Here is a 25170-nt window from a genome sequence, read left to right as displayed (position 1 = left end):
TTTACTAATGGTGTTCGTGTTAACTAAAGTATTCATTTATATATTATTTAATAGTTTATGAAGATGACTATTAAATAATGTATCAATTAATACCTTAGTTAACATGAATACATTAGTAAATGATTACCAGACACATTAGTTAACTGTTAATTAAGGGTTAGTTAATGCTTATTAAGCATTAACTAACCCTTAATTAATGTACCCTTATTGTAAAGTGTTACCCATATTTTTGGTGCAAGGTGGCACCAGTTAATTTGATTAGAAACGTTTTGTTATGCATGAAAGCAGTTGGCTCTATATTTCCTTGTGGTCCAGCCTTGGACGTTGCCTCTGCCTCACGGCTGCTGTTGGTTTGAACAGCTCTGAATTCAGTCGGAGTTGAGCTGTTTGTCTTAAGCGGTGGATAATTGTGCGGTGTTTTTTGCTCCTGTGTGGTCTGGGAACGTAACGCCTAGTAATTATCACTGATGGCCTGTCAGCTCTCAGCTCAACCTGAACCGTCCTCATTCACCACGTTTAACCTGGGTCACTGAGAGCAGAGAGGACAATTAACCAGGCTGTCTGTGTGACTGAGGCACAATGAGACTGGAGTTCCCTTCAGTTCCCATTCTATTCTATTCTGTTTATTCTCTTTTACTCCATTTTACTCTATTATTCTGGTCTCAGATATTCTGTTCTACTCTATACTGGCCTGCATTCATACATTTTCTTCTCGTCTTCTCTTCTCTTCTCTTCTCTTCTCTTGTCTTCTCTTCTCTTCTCTTGTCTTCTCTTCTCTTCTCTTCAATTCTCTTCTCTTCTCTTCTCTTCTCTTCTCTTCTCTTCTCCTCTTCTCTTCTCTTCTCTGTTTTATTCTATTCTATCCTAGTCTATTCTAACGTGCTCTATTTTATTATTTTATTTCATTTAATCTTAATCTATTCATTTCTTCAGTCGTGTATCACTGACCCTGATCTGAGAGTTGGCAGATGGGGGAATGTTGTTATGTCACAGGATTCCTCTCTCCTGCAGATATCATCAGGTATTTATTGTCCTGCTTCACCCTCCTCCTCTCCAGCGGCAGAACCCAGATGCCTATCGATGCTCTCTGACAGTTAGATAATTCAGAGAGACAGATGAAGACTTCCCTCGCTGTCAAAATAAACTCAAACCCACAAACACCCGACTTCAAAGCTCCACAAATCAAAAACAAAGCCGAGTGGAAATATAATTCACTGACAAGATATCAAGGTCTGGAGAGTGGTGACAAAAAGTGACCTGTCCCGTTCAGGTGATGGGTGAGCTACTGTCCTAAATGGAGGAGTTTGTGTATATTGGGGTCTTATTCCAGCAAGGTCTCCCAAAATTTTGTGAAGTGAGCACAATGTCTCAAAATACAAACATGTTCTCTTTGCAAGAAAAGATAGAGAATAAGTTTCCCCACAAGGAAAGGATTACCTGGATTACGTTTTGCCTTGAACTCCGGCAACCCAGGTTCAATTCCCAACTCCTCATAATCAAAACCTTACCCTAACCTTAACTAAACTTTTATTTGCCTAAACCTAACCTGAACCTTGAAAGCAAGGTTGATTTACTTACCTAAACTTAACCATTAGCTAACTTTTTCTCATGATGAACACATGAAAATGGCTTGGAACATAATCTTTACATTATTCATGGCCACAACACATAGCCTTCATTTCAGAGTTTGTGCTCATTCCACAAATTTTCATGAGATTTTTATGAGACATTTTATTCCTGACTTGAGGTAAAAGGGATCTTGAGATTGACCGTCAGTAATGTGCAAAGCTCTGGATTTAGCCTACTGGTTGATTTTTGTTCTGACCTTCACCTAGATATGGTCACGAGCTTTGGGTAGTGACCGAAAGACCCTGCAGGGACTACATCTCCCAGCATGCCTGGGAGCACATGGCGATCCCCCAGGAGGAGCATTAGGACTGCTCTGCTTGCCACTGGGATAAGCTGTTAGAAAATGGATGGATGTATGGAAAGAAAATGGATGGATAGATTGGGAAATATCAATATCAATTTCCTGCACGGGAAATCATTTCTTCCTACATAATGTTTAAACACTTTAGTCCAAATATCTTGCAGTACTATAAGTGCAGATATTTTCCAGCATGGATGGCCACAGAGGGAATAGAACCCCCAACCCTAACAGTGTTAGTGCCTTGCTCTATTAGCCACACAGCAGCTTTATCTTCTACCTACGGTTACGACTTGGACATAATTTCTTACACTGGAGATAATCACCAAAGTCGAAAACTGCTTTTACATTAGATTTTCCTCTCTGTGCCGAGACGCCAGCCAGCGATTTGTGATGCTGCATCTGTTTCGGTGAGTTTTTTCCCTGAAAGCCGGTCTGGGGGTCGATGTGTGGCTTAGAGGAAGTCAATCCAGGGATTTGGAGATCTGAGAGAGTTAAACAGGTCTGTCAGTGAGGCTGGCTGGTCTGCAATGCTTCAGCTCAGTTACTGAGACCCAACTTTGATTGCAATAGACCTCTGGATGACCCAGTTATCTATCATTTGGAAACAAACAGTGTGTGTGTGTGTGTCTGAGTGTGTGTGTGTGTGTGTGTGTCAGAGTGTGCGTGTGTTTGTGCATGTGTTTTCTTCAATAATGTCTGTGACAGTGTGTGTCCGTCTGTGTATTATGCACGTATGTGTGTGCGCTTATGTGCGTGTGTGTGTGTGTGTGTTTGTGTGTGTGCATGTCCATCATTATATTTGTGTGTGTGAGAGAGAGACCGAGAGTAAGTGAGGGAAGGAGAAAGATAGAGCGACAGAAAGAGAGAGGTAGAAAATGAAATTTATTAGCGCTTTATTCCACTTCTCTGCTGTATTAAACACAAAATGAAAGTGTGATTATCCTGAAAACGATGTGAAATGAGGGCGAGCGGCTGCAGAGTTCAGCCTCCATATCCACATAATAGAAACATATTGCATTGTGTGTGTGTGTGTGTGTGTGTGTGTGTGTGTGTGTGTGTGTGTGAGTGTGAGAGAGAGAGCCTTCACAAGGTGGATTTCTTAATAAACACCATCTGGCTGAGCAGGCATGAGGTTTACCCCCCACACACACAAATAGAGAGAGAGAGAGGGAGAGAAAGACAGAGAGAGAAGGGGGGATTATCGGGGGGGCAAGAGAAAGAGAACAAGGGAGAAACAGAGGGAGAAAGAGAAAGAGAGAGCGGCAGGAGGGAGAATTAGAGCAAGAGAAAGAGAGAGAGAAAGGGAGAGGTAGAGAACGAGTCAGAGAGAGAGAGAGAGAGAGAGAAGGTAGGAAAGAAAACAAAAGGATGAGAGGTAGAGAGAAAGAGGAGGAGAGAGAGACTTAGAGAAAGACAGAGAAGATGGAGAGAGCGAGGGAGGGTCAAGGAGAGAGAGATATGTATATGATATAGGGGGAGAGAGAAAGAGGATAGAGTTAGAGAAAGAAAAGGGAGGGAGGTGAGAGAAAGAGAGAGAGAGAGGAAAAGACAGAAGAAGAGAGAGGGAGAGGGACTGGCTATTGAAAAAATAAATCAGCATAACACTCAGATATGATTCATTCATTCAATTAATTTTCTCCTTTCACTTCAAATTCACAGTTTGCATTGATTTGATGCAAATTGACACTGCTGCCAACTGAACTGAATTGAAAGGAGATTCTACTGTACAGTGGACTGAATGATTGCTGTGCACTTACAGTAGACATTCATTCATTCGTTTGTTCATTCATTCATTCATTCATTCATCCATTCATTCATATAATCACTGTATTATGATCACATCTGTCTTCATCTGGCTTTTCTCTCCCTTCAGCCCCAAGTAGTGTTTCCTTCCTTCCTTCCTTCCTTCCTTCCTTCAAAAAAATTCAGCCAAGGTTAAACTTTAACTCTCAACCTTCTTGGGAAAACAGACATACAGACATACAGAAAGACAGACAGACAGATGGACAGACAGACAGAGAGATAGAAGGCAGGCAGGTAAGCAGACAGACGGGTCATGTTACGGTTGTGGAGGGTCTGGATGTCTCAGTTGGTTTCTCAGCTCAGATGATCCGTCTGTAAAAGTGAAGCCATCAAACTGTCCTGCTGTGATGGATGGATTCATATGACAGAGAAAAGAAAAAAAATCTATCTGTCTATTTCACTCTCCCTTTCTGTCTTTTTCTGTCTCTTTCTACTTCAGTTCAATGACTCTATCAGATACAATATTTCCCAAGATAGTTTTACAAAATGCACATTTTCAAAAATCATCCAGCAACAGTTTAACATTGAAATTATAATGAGATGGAAAATAAGTTGGTTTGAAAGCATGCACTGTACATTAGTACATCAATATCCATAATATCTATAACATATTCGATACAACAGTACAAATACACCAATATCTATAATAAAATAAATTGAGAACATGTAGTTACACAAATCATTCCAAATGCATCATCCCTTCAAGTTTTGTCAAAATCGGAGGTGAAGGAGTTGTTAGAAAGTTAGAAATTTTGACCTTTAAATATAGTGCCATCATTGGGACAATCAGTGTAGTTTTTCACATGCTGGAACACAGTGTGAAGCTGCATCATTCCTCTGAATTTTGCCAAAATCAGATATCACTGAGATATCACATTTGAAGGACAGACACAACCTGATCCATATAGTCCCACATAGTTCATCACGTGTTGAACAATAAATATTTGAACTAGAAGGTCACTCGGAGAGCGCAGACCTCCGCCAAGGTTTGTGCTATTATCGCTTGTTCGTGAGTCGGATCCGGATCCTGTCCAAATTTTAATGGGTTCTTCATTGGCCCATGCTACACCCTTCCACAAAATTTCATGAAAATCGAGCCAGTAGTTTTTCCGTAATCCTGCTAACAGACAAACAAACAAACGGCACCAAAAACATAACCTCCTTGGCAGAGGTAATAATAATCAATCTAACGTAATGAACCTCTTTCCCTCTATGTCTCTCTCCCTCCTCTCTCTCTCTCTCTCTCTCTCTCTCAGGCGGTGATGAGGAAAAGGACTTTGACATCCAGAGGAACACAGGAACCATCCTGATCGCCCGGCGGCTGGACGCGGCTCGGCGCTCCAACTACAACCTGACGGTGCGGGTGATGGACGGCCACCACAGCGCCACCGCACAGGTCAGAAACCACGTTACCGCGCCGCTGCTGTCAGGCAAAAAACAGAAATAATGAACGGTCCGTGCTGAGCGTCCGTTTTCTCTCCTAACTCCAGGCCTACATCCGGGTGTTGGACATGAACGAGCATCGGCCTGTCTTCCTGAAGCCGCTGTACGAGGTGAGAGCAAAGACTTCGGCGGCGGAGAGATCCAGGAGATTCCCTGTTCTCAGCATAATCCTGATCCAGAATATATGAGTTATAGCAATAATAACAGAGAGAGCATTCTTTACTGTAATTATGGGTATGATAGAGACGCAACCAGGTGTGAGAAGCAGCTGAGTGCCGTCAGCCTCACTGAAGTGTCCGTCATCACAGTAAAGAATGCCCTCAATGGTGTTACGTTTTTTTTATACCATGATTACCAGCGTGCGTGCTGTCTGAAATGAAAAAAAAGAATAACAAAAAGCTCCTTTGTGGGAATTGTCAGCATGGTTGGCTGGAGGTAGAAATTGTAAAATGAGCATTCAAGAAAAAGAGGAATGAAATCGTTCAGCCCGTTCACCTGCCTGAAGTCTGATCTTTATTTTAATTTACACAAATGGTAGTGTCAGCCAAACAGTCTGACAGGTCCAACCCTAACCTTAACCTGTTCCAACCATAATTCCCATAATGCTTGGCTAGTCATGCTTTATTGGTTGCTAAACAGACTTTTGTGGTAAATCAGAGACTTAGATTTTTATTTTTATTTTTATTTAACCTTTACCAGGCACATTCTTATTTACAATGGTAGAGTGTAGATAGACGACAAAAAAAAGTAGTAAAGCAAGCAAAAGAGACTGAGCAAGACAAACAAAGAACAATCCAGATAAGACACTGATCTGACACAGATGTTAAAAACCATGATATGGAAAACATACATCGCAGAGGAAGAGAAAAACCAACACAGTATGCGATCCTTGTCCCATTTTTTCAGCTCCCGGTCTGCCGTTGGAGAATCAGCACACGCTGCCACAACGGCTGCTCAACAGCCAGCAGTCATATCTAGATCATGTTGCTCTACCCTTATTAAAATCTGCACCCTCCTATACCCGCAACCTCAGCCTCAGTGTCTCTTCTTATACCTCCCCTCCACCGGTCATCTGACCGTGACCGCCAGCCTGTGTCACATCCTCCTCACCCTAACCAGTTACACATCACCCAGGGGTCCCCCTGACCTCGTTCACTTGCATATGTACACAACTTTGAATTGAACTTTTCAGGCCTAGGCATGCATTAGGAGCCATAACACCCTTAAGGATATTCTTTACTGTGATCATGTGGACTTCAGTGGAGCTGAAGGCTGTTGTACAAGGCTGTTGCATCACATTTTTGCCCCCAGCCATGCTGTCCTTGTGAAGAAAAATGTGTTCAAACTGAAACATAAAAAGTTCATGGTGTGATTTTACAGCGATTTTCTTTTTCTTTTTTTCAGTATTTCAGGCTTTTTAGGGAATCCGACTCCCATCCATTTTTCAAATCCTACTCGTTCCTACTTTTGCAATCGCCCGGATCCCTAGCTTATGTCTTCTTCTCCTCCTGTATATTTCAGGTCAGGGTTCCTGAGGACACCGCCCCCTGGAAGGACATCCTGCAGATCAGCGCCCAGGACGCCGACACCAACAGTAAGCTGGTGTACTCCATCCACAGCAGCCTCCACCCAGACAGCACCAAGTTCTTCCATCTGGACCCCAAGAGTGGCGTTCTGGTGATGACAGAGGAGCTGGACTATGAGAAGATCTCCGTCCACACACTCATTGTTATGGTAATGACGCACTAATCTCTACATCACAATGCTGTTTGCTGAGATTGTTGTAATAAGTTAATAAGGTGAAGAGAAGAGAAGAGAAGAGAAACTTATTAATGCATACTAATGATGGAATACAGAACTTAATTATCAGAATCAATATCACATCATGTCAAATGTATTTAGAAATTGCTTTTAACCTATAGCGGTCAAGTACATAAAATAAAAACAAGGGAAACACATCACACATGCATCATCATAACAGCAGTAAAATTGTTTTTTGTCACGTGTAACAGTATACAAAGTACTGTTGCCAATGCTAATGTCAATATTACCTATATTACATTTGTGTTTTTTAATTAACTTTACCTAGCAGTCACACTGTAACATCCCTATTAGTCTCGCCTTTAGCATCACACACACACACTCCCACACACATACACACACACATGCACGAAAACACACACTTTAATATCTCCCCACCCCTCCCCAGGTGCGTGACCAGGAGATCCCAGTGAAGAGGAACTTCGTGAAGGCGGTGGTTTACGTGGAGGACTGTAACGACCACTCACCTGCCTTCCTCAGCCCGCGCTACGAGGCCAGCATCTCCAACCTGGCTCCCACAGGGTCAGAGGTCATCAGGGTGAAGGCGCTGGACAAGGACATGGGCAGCAATGCTGACATCAGCTACTCTCTGCACTCCGGTGAGTGGCGAGGGGTCATTGTGTATTATGCTTTATATTTTTTTTACCTTAATTTATGCACGTAGGCTTTTTTCAGCACGGCTCTACTTCACATTCATGGAGTTGGATCTTAATGTTAAGTATCTTTATGTTACGTCTGTCCGTAAATTTGTTTTGTTAAAGATGTTGTTAAAACGCTTACAAAATCTGAAGCGAACAGAATGGAACGTGATGTTGTGATTATCATTTGAGCTTCAATAAAAAACATGAAAAACACATTCATACAGTTACACACATACACACCAGGGAGCTTCCCAGTACAACCACAGTCTACTGTTGGCCACTTATCAGCTCCACTAATGCAAAGGGTTTGAGTGCCTTAGTCGAGGGCATCGTGATGACACTTGTTGAGAGATGGAGAGTGTTTCTCAATTACTTTCCCTGCCATGACTTTCTAAGCTTCTACGGGATTTGAAGTGGCAACCCTCTGGTCTCAGGGCCTTGTCTCTGTCATTTTAATGCCTCCCTGTTTACTTCTCACTCAGAGAATTAGGCTGAAACATATTGATCTATCTCTATATTAGTGGAATAGCTGAGTTATACAAGTTACATTCTCTTGCAGTAGTTCAAATGAAAGAGTTCTCCAGGGAATATTGCGGCTCATTCATCACATACATGATCAAAATGTTGGTGGGAAGAGTGAATGAGTAATACGCTCCCTCCCTCAACAACTACGTATATGAGCACAGCACTTCAACCTCTAGCTGGTCCAGTGGAGCTGGACCAGTTCAGTAGAAGACTGTGGTTGTTCTGAGTGGTTCCCAGCATGAATGTGTAGAACAGTATGAACATGAAGCAGACTCTTTTCCAGCAAAAAAATGTGTGCTGCGTTGACCTTACCAGGATAAATAAAGGGTTTTCCATTTGTATAACATACTGTTTCCTTTCCCCCTACAGGGAATATTGACAACATCTTCTCCATAGACCCAGAACTGGGGTCCATCAGTCTATCCAAGCCTTTGGACCTTCAGCCTCAGGACCAGTTCCACTTGACAGTGAAGGCCACCGACCAGGGCTTCCCTCAGCGCAGTGACCTCTGCTCTGTCCACGTCCACATCAGGATCTCTGACCAAACCCCACCCGCCTTCCCTTCGGATGAGTACTTCACAGAGATCAGTGAATCAAGCGTACCCGGAACCCCAGTGGTCACTGTTTTGGCCTCCAGCCCCGCCGCAGTGCATTATGAAATTGAAAATGGCAACCCCAACGGGACACTTCACATCAACCCCTACACCGGGTTGATTTCAACCCAAAAGCACCTTGATTTCGAGAACTGTCTCTCGTACAAGCTCAAAGTTAAAGCCTCCACCACAGCTGGAGCCTCATCGCAGACTGTCGTTTACATCTATGTGATCGATGAGAATGACAACGCCCCTGTTTTTCAGCAGAGGGAGTACCTGGGGCAGATAAGTGAGTCGGCCCACATAAACAGCATGGTGATGGGAGAAAGGAACACCCCTCTGGTCATCCAAGCTTCGGATGCAGACAGAGATGCAAACTCTCTGCTGGTCTATCACATCCTCGAACTGGAGGCCCTCAAAGTCTTCAAGATAGACTCGAGTATGGGCACGCTCTCTATAATATCGCCGGTTGACTTTGAAGCCATGGCCGAGTATCATTTCACCGTGCAAGTAAGGGACTCAGGGGAGCCATTGCTGTATGCAGCAGAGCCTGCCAAGGTCACCGTCCGTGTCCTGGACCTGAATGACTGCCCGCCGCAATTCACCATGCCAATGTATGAGCCATCCATCATCTTCCCGGCTGTCAGAGACACAGAGGTTGTACGTGTTATGGCCCGTGACGCCGACTCGACAGTGTCATACAGCATTACTGAGGGGAATCTTCACAATGCCTTTTCAATTCACCCCAACACTGGAGTCGTCACCGTGAGCAATGTGTCTGAGTTTAGACCGTTTTACCAGCTGGTTGTCAAAGCCTCTGACGGCCTCTACAAAGACTCGGCTATCGTCAAGGTGAACATAACGAACTTAACGGCGAGCGACCTCGGTTTTGAGCAGAAAGTGTATTCGGCAAGTGTTACGGAAAACCTCATGATGGTCAAAACTCTAGTGGCACTCAGAGCCACAGGCTGTTACCTAAATGAACCTCTTATGTATTCCGTGCTAAACCCAATGGGCAGGTTTACCATTTCTCAGACATCGGGTGTACTTGAAACCACGGGCATCCCTTTTGACAGAGAGGAGCAAGATGTGTATGACATAGTAGTGGAGGTGCGAGACATGAGAACACCACCTAGGACAGCTACAACTCAGGTCAAGGTTTACATAGACGATGTCAATGACAACACTCCGCAGTTTCTAAACCTGCCTTTTTCCATGATGATATCTGAGGACTCAGAACCAGGTGATGTTTTGTATCAAGTGACTGCCATTGACAGGGATCTGGGAGAAAATGGATCCATCATGTACTCACTTGAGGAGGACTTTGACCTCTTCAGAATAGACCCAGACGTTGGTGATGTATCCCTTCAAAGGCCTCTTGACTTTGAAGCCCTGAACAAGTATGTGCTGACTGTCCTGGCTGCAGATGAGGGCGAGTCCAGCCGCACCACCTCAGCACAGCTCAGTATCCAAGTGAGGAATCGAACCAACCCAGTTTTCCAGACTCTGCTCTATCCACTGAAAGTCCCCGAAAATGTCCCCCCATTCACCACCATCTTACATGTCCAGGCCAGAAATCCAGAGGGCTATCGGCTCATCTACAATCTTGAGGAGGAAAACTCATCAAAACACTTTCATATTGATTTCAAAACAGGTGTGTTGACTGTCACTAACCCCCTTGACTATGAGAGCCAGTCCATGCATGTGTTGACAGTTCGAGCTACTGACTCTGTAACTGGAGCTTTCTCTGAGGCATCGGTTGAAGTAGAAGTGGAGGATGTGAATGATAATGCGCCGGTTTTCTCAAAGCTGACTCATACTGTGGACATTGCCGAGGGGCTTCCTATTGGCAGCTCTGTCATACAGCTGTCTGCCTCTGATAGAGACTCTGGTAGAAATAAAGATTTGACCTTCCACATGGTGAAAACGGAGGGGAATGAGACAGATTTCTTTGAGATAGACCCTCAGAGTGGGTTGATTGTTACAACACAGGTGCTGGACCATGAAAACACAAAGCAGTTTCATTTGAAAATCAAAGCTATTGACAACGGCACTGTTCCTCTTAGTAGTGAGGCCTACGTCATTGTAAATGTCACCGATGTCAATGACAACCCACCGGACTTTGGCAAGACCCTTTACGAAGCCACACTGGATGAAATGGCTAAGTGTGGCCACATAGTCATCAAAATCCAAGCCTCAGATCCTGACACCAGGGATCTGCATAACTTAAAGTACAAAATCCTCTCAGGGAATGAAGGCCGGTACTTCAACATCAATGAATCCTCAGGAATCATCTCCTTTTCTAATGTTTGTAAGAGGAATCTGGATCCCTACTACAACCTGACAGTGGCAGTGTCCGACGGAGTGTTTCAGAACACGGCACCGGTAAATATCGACATGATGAACAGCAACAGGCATAGCCCCTATTTCAAACAGAACATCTATGAAGCAGAGCTTGCCGAAAATGCAGAGGCGGGAACTCGTGTGATCCGATTGGCTGCCATAGACCCTGACGATGGGCCGTATGGTAGTGTTGACTACACCATCATAAACAAACTCGCTGATGAGAAATTTGCCATCGACGATGACGGCCAGATTGTCACAACGCAACCACTGGACAGGGAAAACCCCGCCCAGAGAGTCATAGCTATTAAAGTGATGGCTAAAGATGGCGGAGGAAAAGTGGCTTTTTGCACCGTCAAGATTATTCTCACAGACGAGAACGACAACGCGCCTGAGTTCAAAGCGTCAGAATACCAGGTTTCAATCCAGTCGACTGTAAATAAAGGCTCCCCTGTCATTCAGATCATGGCTTATGACGCAGACGATGGCAAAAATGCTGACGTCACCTACACTGTGGACGAAGCGGAAGAGGTGACGGAAGACATTATCGAGATCAATCCTTTCACTGGAATCGTGAGTGTGAAAGAGAGTCTCGTTGGCATGGAGAACAAGATCTTCAACTTCAAAGTCAAGGCTCGCGACGGTGGCCTCCCGTTCTACAACTCCACAGTCCCCGTTCAGGTCAAAGTGGTTCCACCCGAGGTTCCCCTCCCAAAGTTCTCAGAGCCTCTCTACACCTTCTCAGCCGCTGAAGACATCCCCATGGGGACAGAGATAGGCACCGTGAGGGCCGACTCCGACATGCCTCTCATATACAGCCTGGTGAACGGGAACACAGTTGAAAGCAATAAAGACAAAGTGTTCAGCTTGGACCAAGAAAGCGGAACTTTACTGGTGCAGAAGACCATTGACCACGAGAAGACAAAGTGGTACCAGATAGATGTGATAGCTCAGGGGAACCACAACGGGACGAATGTCGCGTCGCTGGTGTCCGTCAGCATCCAGGTCCAGGATGTGAACGATAACCAGCCGGTATTCGAGGCAAACCCATACAGGGCCTTCCTGGCTGAGAACATGCCAGCTGGAACCACTGTCATTCAGGTGAGGGGAAGAATGTTTTTTTGGGGATGTTTGGTACTTCATTTGGGGAGGGATGGAGGGTAGTATTGTAAGCTCCAGACTTATGGGTTCAAACAAAAGAGAAATGTACAGGAAAAGTCTTGAGTCTACCCTCAAACTGTGTCTTGCATTTGAAAAGCAGATTGTCCCTCTAGTCTATATAGACAAGATGTATTTACAACCGCTTTTATCAGGTGTGGACTGGAGGTTGCCAATAATATCGGTTCTGGTTTCTTTATACGAAAATGCTTCAGTTAAAAAAAAAAAAATGTATGCGACCACCAATTCCACATCTTGACTCCCAGGTGACCGCCAACGACCCGGACACAGACACCAACGGTCTGGTGACCTACAGCCTGGAGTCGCTGCCTGATGACATCACAGACGGCGTCACCGACGTGTTCTCCATTGACGGGGAGAGCGGCTGGATTACGACTCTTAAAGAGACGGACTGCGAGGCGATCCGGGTCTACAAGTTCAACGTGGTCGCCATCGACCACGGCGGCGACGTCAAGCTGTCGTCGTCCGTCCTGGTGGAGGTGACGGTGACCGACGAGAACGACAACCCGCCGCGGTTCTCCGAGGAGGTGTACCGCGGCTCGGTGGTGGAGAACAGCCGGCCTGGCGACGTCATCATCTCCATGACAACCACCGATGCTGACGTGTCGCTGGAAAACCGCCTTGTGACGTGTTACATCACAGGTGTGTGTGTGTGTGTATTCGAGTTTGTGTATTGATGTGTACATGCGTGTGTGTATGTTTGTCTGTCCCTGTGTGTATGTTTATGCATTTGTATGTGTGTTTTACGTATCTGTGTCCTTTGTACTTGTGTAGAAGTTTGAGTGTGTGTGTGTGTGTGTGTGTCTGTGTGTGTGTGTGTGTGCATGAGCGTGTGTGTGTTTATATATTTGTATGTGAGTGAGTGGTGCATGTGTGTGTGTATGTGCTTTATCATCCATATTACTTTTGTTGGACATTTGCTGCACTGTGGGATTTATCAAGATGTTAATGAGGTGGAATGAAATCCCTCTTAATCGCCTTCATCTGAGTCATGTTATTATGTTATTCAGCCACAGATTAATCACAAAGAAGAGCAGGTTGACAAGTAGTCAGGACAGGAATACCAACTCGATGCCCTGCGGCTAATGGCAACAACAAAGCCTTGACTTAATGCAAATTTTCGTCCAGACAGTTAAGCCCTGATCGCTCTAGTGGAGCTTGCTGTCTCAACACTGTTTTTGCAATGTGTAAGGGAGGAATATTTGCATTCAAGTTATGCACATAATAGGTTTAGACTGATTCCCATATTGGCCAAAATTCGGCAATGAAACCTGCCTCACCCTGCCTTAAGGAGCTGCTGACCCTCCTAAAAGAATTTAAATTAGTATGAGTTTTAATCCAGTTTTAGTTATACAGTTCAGTTTTTCCCATAATGGCTTTTCCATCCTGCAAAGAATAAAATTCTGAGGGAACTGCTAAATAATAGCAATGTTTTTATACTTTTGCACAATATATACAGAATATCTGCATAAAATATTGGCTGTCGGCAACTTCAATCCAGAAATATTGGTTAATTGGTACTGGCCTTCAAGAACCCATGTAACCGGTAGCAGGCAGCAGTGTCTTTTCTGCCATGTTCTATTACCTTATGAATATTTTTAAATGGCAGATGTTCCCCTTTAAAAGAAAAATGCATATATAACATGTAAGGGAAATCGAATAAATGAAATGAAACAAAATTACCCCAATGCAGTTGATAAGATGCAGTTACAGGAATAAGGCTTAATGGTTAATAATTAACAATTCATCATTAATAGTCATCTAGTAACTCAGTTCCTGCAACTTAATCTTTATTGCAACTTGATCTTTATTCTTTTTTGTGCATTTGAATTCTTTATTTTCTCTTCTTATACACGTCATTGTCACTTTTTATTTGTTTTTATTTATCTTATCCTGTATTTCTTATCTAATGTCTTATATACCTTGTATGTAAAGCACTTTGAATTGCCTTTATATACGAAATGTGCTGTATAAATAAACTTGCTTTGCCTCTCCCACCCTGCAGACGGAGACCCGCTGGGCCAGTTTGCCATCGTCCAGGAGGATGAGGGCGAGTGGGGTTTGATCCTGAAGGAGCCGCTGGACCGAGAGACCAAAGACAAATTCACCCTGCGGGTCACGGCCACCGACGGACGGTTCGAGGCTCCGGCCACGCTGGACGTCCATGTGCTGGACATCAACGACAACAGTCCGCTGTGTGAACAGGTGAGTCCAGACGGGTTTTACTCTACCCTCTGTCCTTCATTTAGATTTTTGGATTGTATTTATCACAGTATTATTTTTTAATCTTTATTTATCCATGGAAAGCCAACTGAGCACCACGCTCTTTTCCAACAATTGTGGACCAGGCTGCACAGATGACAGAAAGCATAAGTCCATGATGTTGCATGAATCTGCAGTAGCTACCATAAGAAACACAGCAGGGTTTGCTAACCTGTTTTCAGCCAGGAACTAAAATGAGAAATATAGCTTTCTACCTTTGTCATCTTGTTATGTACAAAATGAAAAAGAGGTTGCATATTGGATCCTGATACAAAGTTCATTTTTTATTTATCCAATATTCAGGTATAAGGACTAAATGAGCCATTGCTATTAATGGAGATAGCCACACAAATGGAGTCTGCCATACAAAAAAAAAAAAAATCAATTTTTGGTTGCAAATTAGATTTATTCATGTGTGTTAGTCAGCTTTAGGTCAGAGGATAAGAGGACAAAGAATAAAATCTACAGTCTACACATCACCACATATTTGAAGATGTTCTGCCAATAAGCCATTATAAACATTTCACACTATTAGCAGTGAGTGTTTTTTGTATTTGTAGGGCAGAAGTGTTTCCTTTATTAGCTGCTAGTTGATGTTGTTTGTGTGCTGTTCCTTTCATTTTTACAGCACTTACATAGAAAAGTGCTATGCAAATGGAGTTATGATTATTGTTATTATCCCCTTGTTCCAGCTGGTGTACACCGAGGTGGTGATGGAAAATTCGCCCTCCAGCATGTTTGTCCTGAAGGTTTCGGCGTCAGATCCAGACGTGGGAGCCAATGGCCAGATCTCCTACACTCTCCACGGTCCCGACGCCGACAAGTTCCATCTCGACCACAGGACAGGTACCGGCCGTCTGTTTGGGGTCAAAACACAAGTGCTTTGCTCTAAGTGAGCTCAGCTGTTTGTTTGAGTTGGCGATACCATCGGCACTCCGGCAAATACTCCGACCCGCAGCTGCTGACAAGGGGCAGAGCCTTTCTATTGTGATGGTTTTTTTTCATGTTTGGGGGAATCTCACTGACATCCATCGCACTTTATTTTTGTCATAACACCGTCATCCGTCTTTCCTCATCATTGTCAGCTAATCGCCTTTAAGATATCAGGCTTTTTTTTTTTTTTTCTAATATCATATTACCAATATTAGATATGTCTGGAATTTTGCTTAGGGTAGTGCACTAACCAATGGGATGATAGTGTGCTGAATGGGACACAAAAATGAAAACATTTACATATAAGCTTGTGTTGTTTTCCCCAAAACACATTACTCACACAAAGATTAGCAACATATCCTATTTTGCTATTTCAGTTTAACTGTGTTTTCCAATGAATAGGATAAGATAAGATAAGATGAAAGTTTAATGATCCCCGTGGGGAAATCAGGTTAAGAAGAATTATTAAAAATCTGTGATGGTATAATTGGCTGGAAATTTTATGTATGCCTACTGGTACGCCATGAAATAACCTCTAAAAGTATGTTTTCCTGGAAGGCAAGGCAAGGCAGCTTTATTTGTATAGCACATTTCATACACTGAGGCAATTCAAAGCGCTTTAGAGAGTAATACAAAATACAGTAAAGGTAAAAAAATTACAGTTAAAAAGTGCAAAAGTACAGACAAGAGATCCACAAGATAAAAGACTTAAAAAGTAAACTAGTGCAGAAAAAGACAAGTGCAAGAGGATTAGAAAAGTGAAAAGTGCACTAAAATCACATTTAAAAGAAAATAAAAAAGATATGAATAAATAAATATTACAGTGCAGATGAGTGTTGCCTTAGATTTCTTAAAAAGCCCTGACGAACAGAAACGTTTTAAGCCCTGATTTAAAAGATTGTAAAGTGGAGGCAGACCTCAGATCTTCTGGAAGTTTGTTCTCGGCATGAGGAGCATAAAAACAAAAAGCTGCTTCTCCATGTTTTGTTCTGACCCTGGAACAGTAAGCAGACCAGCGCCTGAAGACCTGAGGGGTCTGGCGGGTTCATAACATTGAAGGAGATCAGAAATGTATTTTGGTCCTAAGACAGTTGGAAGTAAAAGTAATGAGATTTTCATATAAAAACAAGAAAATAAAAAGTTTGTAATTATTTTTGGCATTTATTGTTTAAAAAAGTGTATGTTATGTCATGTAAAATTGACTAACAAGGTGAATAATTTTTCATTTCACTGTGACTGCAACCCTCTGCTCACCCGTCCCCAGGCGAGCTGTTCACGCTGGCGGTGTTGGACCGGGAGAGGGAGGCGGAGTACAACCTGGTGGCCAAGGCGACGGACGGCGGCGGACGCTCCTGCCAGGCCGACATCCTGCTGATGCTGCAGGACATGAACGACAACCCGCCGCGCTTCTCCTCCAGCCACTACGAGGTCACCGTGTTCGACAACACCACCGTCCGCACGCCCATCGCTGTCATATACGCCAAGGACCCAGACACCGGTAAGCTAATATGTAGAGTATAAGTCTCTCCGGCCAAGCAGTGTGATTTGTCAAAGAGCACCATGTAATTGGGTTCAAATCTGATCTAGGACCTTTGTTGCATGTCATCCCCCTTTCTCTTTCCCAATGTTTTCTGTCTCTCTCCTCTTTCACCTCTCAAATTAAGGAAAAAATGCCCCAAAAAATAGTCTTTAAACACGTACAGATGCAGCCATTGTAAAAGTCCCAAAAAAGAAAGAAATCCACCAAAGTCCCTAATAAATCCTTCAAGCATTTAAGTATTTAAAGTGGTAATCTGTAAGTTCCTCGTCTTTTTTATTTAGTCTCCATCTTTGCTGCTCGGCCTCATTGCTGTGCCGTTTCTGCACTGCACTTCCCACAGATCACCTGTCAATCAAACGGTGTGGGCGGAGCTTGGGTTTTCTGTTGACACAGTTAGAGTTTAGATAGATAGATAGATAGATAGATAGATAGATAGATAGATAGATAGAAAACTTGATTGATCCCAGAAGGGAAATTCAGTCGTCAGCCAAGCAGCCAAGACACAACAGATAAGAACACAAGAGGCTATGTTGGCTAAAAAGCAAGTGACTAAATGAATAAAGAAAGATATAAATACTTGACAAGTTAAAAATATAAAAGTTAGTCCACAGACAGTCTAATGTCACCAGGCCTGGCAAAGGCAGATGAGTTGTAGAGTCTGATGGCACCTGGTGGGAATGATCTCCTGTGTCGCTCCTTTACACACCAGGGATGAATTAGTCTGTTACTAAAGCTGCTCTTTTGCCTGGACCTCCAGTGTGACCAGCTTGGATCCGATAACCTTCCCAGCCTTTTTTATTAGTTTATTCAGTCTGCTGGCGTTTCTGTGGGTGGTGCTCTTTTCTTCGTCTGATCAGCCACGGCGGGTACGGAAACGTAAAACGCATCACGACACACCGGGTGTTTAGAACAGAACAAATGAACTGGATGTAGATTGAATCACTATTGTGTTTTAGCAATCAGTGGTACAGAGTAGCAAAACAGAAATTCATGTATATAACAATGTTTAATGTTTTAAAAATGCAGCTTTGACCAGAGGAAGGTGAGTCACAGACTGACGGAGCTGCAGCCTCTGCTGTCTGCACTGTGAATCATAACAGTGTGGGACTGTAGGGAACATTGTATTGTTTCCCTCAGCTCAGAACATGTTGTGACGGCTCTACAGTCATGTCAACACTGGTGTGTGTGTGTGTGTGTGTGTGTGTGTGTGTGTGTGTGTGTGCGTGTGTGTGTGTGGTATCAGTGATCCTTAACACTATGAAAGCCAAATGGAGAGGCTTGCCTTTGTGTGTGTGTGCGTGTGTGTGTGTGTGTGTGTGTGGCATTACTGATCCCAAACATAATATAAGACTAATGGCTAAGCCTGTCCCAGCAGAGTTTTGCTTTCTCAAACGCCCACTCTGTCATTCCAGATGTGTGGGGTAATTATTTGTTCTTTGGGATTTCTTTTTTTCCTCTTTGAAATATAAAAGTCTTTCACACACTGCTGTACGCCCCTGGAGCCACGCAGGGATTTGAACCCCTAACCCTGGCAGTGTTAGTGCCTTGCTCTACCACTGAGACTTAAACCAATTCAACCTTTTACCAACCAGTCCATAACACCAGTCCATAACAGTCTACTGAGGCTGTCAACTTTAGAGCTCTTTTATTTATCAGTTATTTTTCTTTCTTAGGACCAAAATTAGTTGGTAGTCACTGCTGTTAACGTCTCAACATGACAAAAAAAAAAACATAATTAACTAATAAAAGGAAATTTGAATTTACTACCAAACTCTCCCCTCCCTCCTTTTCTTGTTAATTTCTGTCTTCTCTCTTTCCCTCATTTGTTTCTTCAAGACTTTCTTACTTCACTTAGAAATATTCTGATTTCTACAAGCCTCTTGTGTTTTTTATCTCACCTGCACAAATTAGGCATTCTGTCTGTATTTTTTTTTATCACTTTATCACTGAATCTGATCACTCGGTTATTTATCGCTTCTGTGTTTCAGCACTGAACAAATACTGAGCTAATCTGAAGCAAAGTCTTCTGATTGAAGTCGGTCAGCACAGTTTGGTACAAATTCCTACTGCGGCGTTTGATGTTTTATTCATTTGTTGCTTTTGAAAATTGGTCGGTTTATGTTGGAACAGTGAAATCAGATAAAAGTCAGTTGAAACAGACAGTTTCCTCTTCTGAAACCAGTTTGTTTTAAAGCTCCATCTGTTTGCTAACAGTGTAGGTGTGTGTATGTGGGGTTTGAAACGCCATTCAAAGGAGGGTTTCACACACACACACACACACACACACACGTATATATTTACTCATTTACACACAAACACACATACACTCGTGCACTCGCATAAGGACACACACTAGGACCTGTAGACACACACACACACACAAACACACACACATAGACACACAGATGGCAAGATGCACACACAGACGCACACACACACAAACACACACACATAACACACACTAACACACATACACTTGTGCCCTCGCATAAGGACACACACTAGGACCTGTGGACACACACACACAAACACACACACATAGACACACAGATGGCAAGATGCACACACACATACACACACACACACACACACCTATTTACTCATTTACACACACAAACACACTCGTTCACTCGCCACTCGCATAAGCACACACACTAGGACCTGTAGACACACGCATAAGCACACACACAGATGGGTAGACACATACACACACACACACCTACACACAGATGGGTAGACACACACACACACACACAAATACAGACAAGTAGAGACAGACAAACACACATTTGTGTTCACACAAAGATACATACATCTAGATGGGTAAGTATGCACATTCTCTCTCTCTCTCTCTCTCTCTCTCTCTCTCTCTCTCTCTCTCACACACACACACACAAATGGGTAGACCGAGACACACACACACACACACATACAGAGAGTCACACAGGTGGGTAGACACACACACACACACACACAGCATGGTAGGGAGCGGGAACAGGAGCAGACAGAACAGGTCAGCCACTCCTTCAGATGTGCAGCAGCTTGTCCTTCTTCTCTGCACTGCAACTTTCTCACAGACGACGACGATGATTCATTTACTTTTTACTTTCAGGCTGAGTTGATGTGCCAGAAAAATGAAAGAAAAACTTTGGAAAAGAGAGAAGTACTCAGGAAAGAAATATAAACTGCAGGTGGTACAAAAAAAAAACCAACCCACCCACCTCAAAGAGAGAGAGAGAAAAACAAGGACAGATTCTGTTCAGGTCTGTGATGACAAATAGACAGAATTAACGATCAGTTTATTAATTAATGATCAGTTTATTAACGAGCAGTTTATGAATTAATGAGTCAGGTAATTTGAATGTGATCTCCACTCTGTGGCTCCCTAGTAGATCAGATGCATTCGTCTCCTCTATGGAGAGTACAGGATCATTAGCAAGCATAACTTATAGCTTATTATTTATAGAAGTACTGCTGACACAAGGTGATTCATTATTACTGTAACTGCCAAAGCATGTATTGTCTTACTATCATGAATAGATAGATTATTGCGCCTCCATCAGGTCAATTAGTTTAGTTTTTTAAAACTCCAGAACACAGTGCCAAAATGTGTCAAAAATTCCTCCAAATTTTGTCAAAATCACACCAGTGGCATCTGAGATATCATGTTTGACATATGGATGGATTGACATTTTCATATATATAGTGCACATTTGCATCATGCACATGCATCCACTCCACAGGTGCATGTGTTGCAAATACTCAACTGCAGTGTGAGTATAAATAGCCTCATCTATATGTATGGATAGAGTATCTATTGTCCTGTTAAACACTGACGATATAAGTTCAAACACATCTGTCTGTCTGTCCACTTTTTTGCCACTGTGCACCTTCATTTTTGGCACATACTAAAGTTGCGTTTCACATAAAAAAAATTCAGCTTTTCTTTTTTCATTGCCTCTGTTGTTATATCATGTTTGTGTATTTCCCCTCTTGATGGTTAGGTGCTTTCACATTGTGTCTTTGCTTTTGATCACAAACATGCCTGGTGGAAGCCCAGATGTGGTTTTGATAGCAGCAGCAGCCTCCTGGCTAATTCTTTATTCTTATCACAGAAATGAACGCAATCATCATGCAACAACATGTTCTGTCGTTACCCAGCTTATTGACTAACATGTTATTCTCTCTCTCTCTCTCTCTCTCTCTCTCTCTCTCTCTCTCTCTCTCTCTCTCTCCTTTCCCACAAACCATAACTCTTGTCACATGCTAACCTAAATGTTTGCAGGTTGTGTAACTACCTAGAACATAAACCACACAAATCAGCCTTGCTACTGTTCAGTTGTAACTCAGATAGGGAAATCTTACTTTTATCTAAAATTTTAATCCCTTGTAACTGGGTAAAATATTAATCCTGTCAACGTTTATTAACTTTGATTATAATAAACACATTCTAACTGTATTACCGCAACCGCAACAGCCTGCGGGAGTACACTTTAATGAGAAAAATGGCTTTGAGGAACTACTCTACTCTACTGGTTCTTCAGGTCCATAAAGCTTTCATAAACTCTGGCGGTACTTCTGAATCTCTAAATATATGGAGGTTTTTTTAAGGAACCCTTTAGGGATGTGTTTTGGAGTGAGGAACCCTAAGGTGCTGATTGGCTTCCTCTGAATCTCAGAAGAAGCCCTGATGAGCACCTGGCTTTTAGAGTGTAGTTGTAGTGGGAAGGATGGTTTTGTTTTTTTTTATCCACTGGCCACTGCATTTCAAAATTCACAAGGCATTTTCACTATATTTCCCTCCAAATAGGTTTTAATGATAGAATAGGACTCCAAATGATGGTTGTTTACCTGTAGACTAACATTTACCAGCATTTGATGCAATGTAAGAGTTCCAAAAATGGAATCAGGTACTACAGCATCCCAACTCTTTCTTTCAGAGTCCTGTTTTTTTATTCTTATGCATGTACACACTTTGTGGGACAGCACACATGTTGGTGACCGTTGCATAAAAGCCACAATATCCTGAAGTTCATACTTTGTTGTGATTATTCGTGCTTTGCTGATGCACCTTGGCTGCACCTCGTCCCGAGTTGCATCACCGTCAGACGCATAATTACAGTAAAGAATGCCCTCTAGGTATTATTGCTATAAACAACACGCTATAAATTAAAGAGTAATTAAATAATCTGTCTTGTCTATATCGGTGTGCGATTCAGGCTGTTTCTTGGCCGCCTCCCCTCCTTCGGATATTATGTGTGATCAATAGGCAAGGCAAGGCATTTTTATTTATAAAGCACGTTGGTAACACTTTATAATAACCATCATTAATAAATGGTAAATTGATAGTTAATTAAACTTTAGTTAATAGTTATTTTACTGTTAACAAACAATGAAATGATCATTAATAATGTTTACTAAATATTAGTAATGCTATAATTTGTTATTTTATCATTCGTTTGTGTAATATAAAATAATTTGTTTATAAATTATATATTGTATCATAGCTTTTTACCCTTTTTACTGTCTCTTATCAGCTATGATACAATATATAATTTATAAACAAATTATTTTACAAACTAATGATAAAATAACATAAATTATAGCATTACTAATAATTAGTAAATTCATTGTTTGTTAACAGTAAAATAACTATTAATTAAAGTTTAATTAACTATCAATTTACCATTTATTAATGATGGTTATTATAAAGTGTTACCACCACGTTTCATACACAGGGGTAGATTCAAGGTGCTTTACAGAGAAGTTAAAACAACACAATACAAAGCTAAAATAACACAATTTAATAAGGCAAAAATAAAAAAATATTTAAAATAATAATAATAATAACATGATAATAAGGTCTTAGGTTTTAAAAACATTTAGTTGAAAGTGCTTGAGAACAGTAAGGTATTTCAGTCTGGATTTAAAGACTGCAATGGTTGGAGCGTTCCTAAGGCATATGGGCAGAAGCTTTCTCCGTTTTATCTTTGTTTTGGTCGGACCGTTGTCTCTGTATTCGCCGCTTTTTTCCTAAAACAAACGTAGGGAAGCCTCTGATTGGCTGAACAGATGGTGACGAATCTGTCCGTCCAGAAAAAGTTCAGCTGGTTTGAACTTTCTGTCCGTCAGAATGGATGGACAGAACAAACAGCTCTCAGTGAAAATGAATAGACATGAATGTAGACGTGTGGCCGCCGCCTGACCCTGAACAGTAAACGTGTGTGAACAAAGGTTATTATAGTTTTGCATTTTTTGTTTTCAATTTCAATTTAGTTTTAATTAGTTTTTAAAGCGGTTTGCTAGTTTAGTTTAGTTTTTACATTTTGAAAATGCTTAGTTTTAGTTTAGTTTTTATTAGTTTCAGTGTTAGTTTTAGTCTTTTTTGTAATGTGGGGTATTTGTCAGGGGCGAGATCAAAAATTCAAAATACTAGGCTTATGTATGAAAAAAATTGACAAAGACGAAAACTAAAGACATTTTCTCTATAATTTTAGTTTATTTTAGTTAGTTTTGTAAATACACAATACAGTTTCAGTCAGTTATCGTTTTTTTGTAAAGTCTCGTTTTTATTTTTATTTCAGTTAACCAAAATGTTTTTTCACACCTAGTTTTCGTAATTTCGTTAGTTTTCGTTAACGATAATAACCTCGGTGTGACCCAGACTCCTCCTCTCCTCTCGTCTCTGCAGGTATAAACTCGGAGGTGAAGTACTCCCTGCTGGCCGGCGACGGCGGCTACTTCTCCCTGGACGAGTTCTCCGGGATCCTGCGTCTGGAGCGCCCGCTGTCCCCCGACACGCCGCCCACCTTCGAGCTCAAGGTCAAGGCCACCGACCGCGGCCTGCCTCGCCACCTCTACTCCGTCGCCACGGTGACGGTGGACGTGGTCTCCCTGGACGACTACCAGCCGGTCTTCCTGAGCTCGGAGTACACCGCCCAGCTCCCGGAGTCCCTGGCGGTGGGGTCGGAGGTCCTGAGCGTCTCGGCCCTCACCAGGGACGGCGGCGGGCCGGACCCCGTCGTCTACGCCGTCGTCTCCGGGAACGAGGACCGGCGCTTCCTGCTGGACCCTCAGACAGGTGAGAACAGACTTTGTTTACTATTTGTCTCTCTCTCTTTCCCTGTCTGTCAATAAAGTGGCTCCATGTCACATTTTCAAACATCAATCTGTCAAATGAATTGTGATAGCTTGGTATAATTACTGTAAACAAACAACACAGCGGGGGAGATGATTAGTCGACTCTTTCTCACACTAGTGGCATTGTTAGTGTTTCTCCAAATGAAGACCACATTTCCCATAAGCCCCGTTGCTTGCTGACAGACTTCTCAGCGGTGATCTCCTTGGTTGCCGGTAATTAAAGTAATGCTTCTAAATTAATATGGTAATGATTTCTTGATATTAAAATGCGACACGTAGCACCTTCAAGGCCCCTGGTGAAGGCCATGGTGCGAAACGCTTTGGGCACAGTTTTAAATTATAATGAGATGAGCAAAAATAGAATAAATAGTGTGCCTTGGATGTCTCTTTTCCACATGAATACTAGAGGTTCCTTTTTTATCCAGAGAGCATCCAACCCTGCAGGCTTTAACATTAGAAGCTACAGTATTATTGTTTATTGACCTTTCAGCATTAGTACAGGTTCATGAAGACAATTGTCATTAAAAACGCAGACTTATTTTGCTGTTACAATAAAACATCAATACTAAGTAGACTAAAACATTTTAAATGTTGCAATTATCTAAGCTAAAATCTAATATCTCATATCTCAAATCTAAAATCTGCTGTCATTTAGGAGTGAAGTAGGAAGCGTGGCAGATCCTGAAATCAGTTTCCCTGTTGGAAGGAGTTTAATTTTTAAGTTAAGTGTCAATGGTGGAAATTCTACATTGTTATGTTAGTGTGTGCAAATCTTACGAAACAAAAAGAGCACGTATTCCACGCTCCTTTTGTTATTAATATAATAATAATAATAATAATAATAATAATAATAATAATATAATAATAAACTTTATGTATATAGCACCTTTCAAAACACGGTTACAAAGTGGTTTACAATAAAAACAGAACACATTAGAAGCACAGAGAGATTGGAATGAACTAAAAGCCATAAAAATAGACACATTATAAACACAAAGGGAGTAAAAACACAAAATT

At 42.2% G+C, this 25170-nt stretch overlaps 1 protein-coding gene across 1 annotated transcript; it reads left to right on the top strand.

Annotated features, from left to right (window-relative positions):
* Positions 1-4985: 4985 nt before the first annotated feature.
* Positions 4986-24094, top strand: LOC139638072 (protocadherin Fat 2-like; the record flags this gene model as incomplete). Its single annotated transcript, XM_071512097.1, has 10 exons — positions 4986-5129; positions 5224-5286; positions 6698-6910; positions 7386-7596; positions 8533-12200; positions 12524-12920; positions 14284-14483; positions 15233-15386; positions 16738-16971; positions 23705-24094. Coding segments are annotated over 10 exons (5674 nt in total), but the record flags the coding sequence as incomplete, so codon positions are not given.
* Between the last annotated feature and the right edge of the window lie 1076 nt (positions 24095-25170).

Source organism: Centroberyx affinis, unplaced genomic scaffold (assembly GCF_046629955.1).
Source record: "Centroberyx affinis isolate AG114_WGS23_722 - 3 ecotype Tasmania unplaced genomic scaffold, CSIRO-AGI_Caff_v1 ptg006086l_1, whole genome shotgun sequence".
Lineage (NCBI taxonomy): Eukaryota > Metazoa > Chordata > Actinopteri > Beryciformes > Berycidae > Centroberyx > Centroberyx affinis.
The sequence above is the reverse complement of the archived record's forward strand: the minus strand, read 5'-3'. Positions and strand labels throughout refer to the sequence as shown.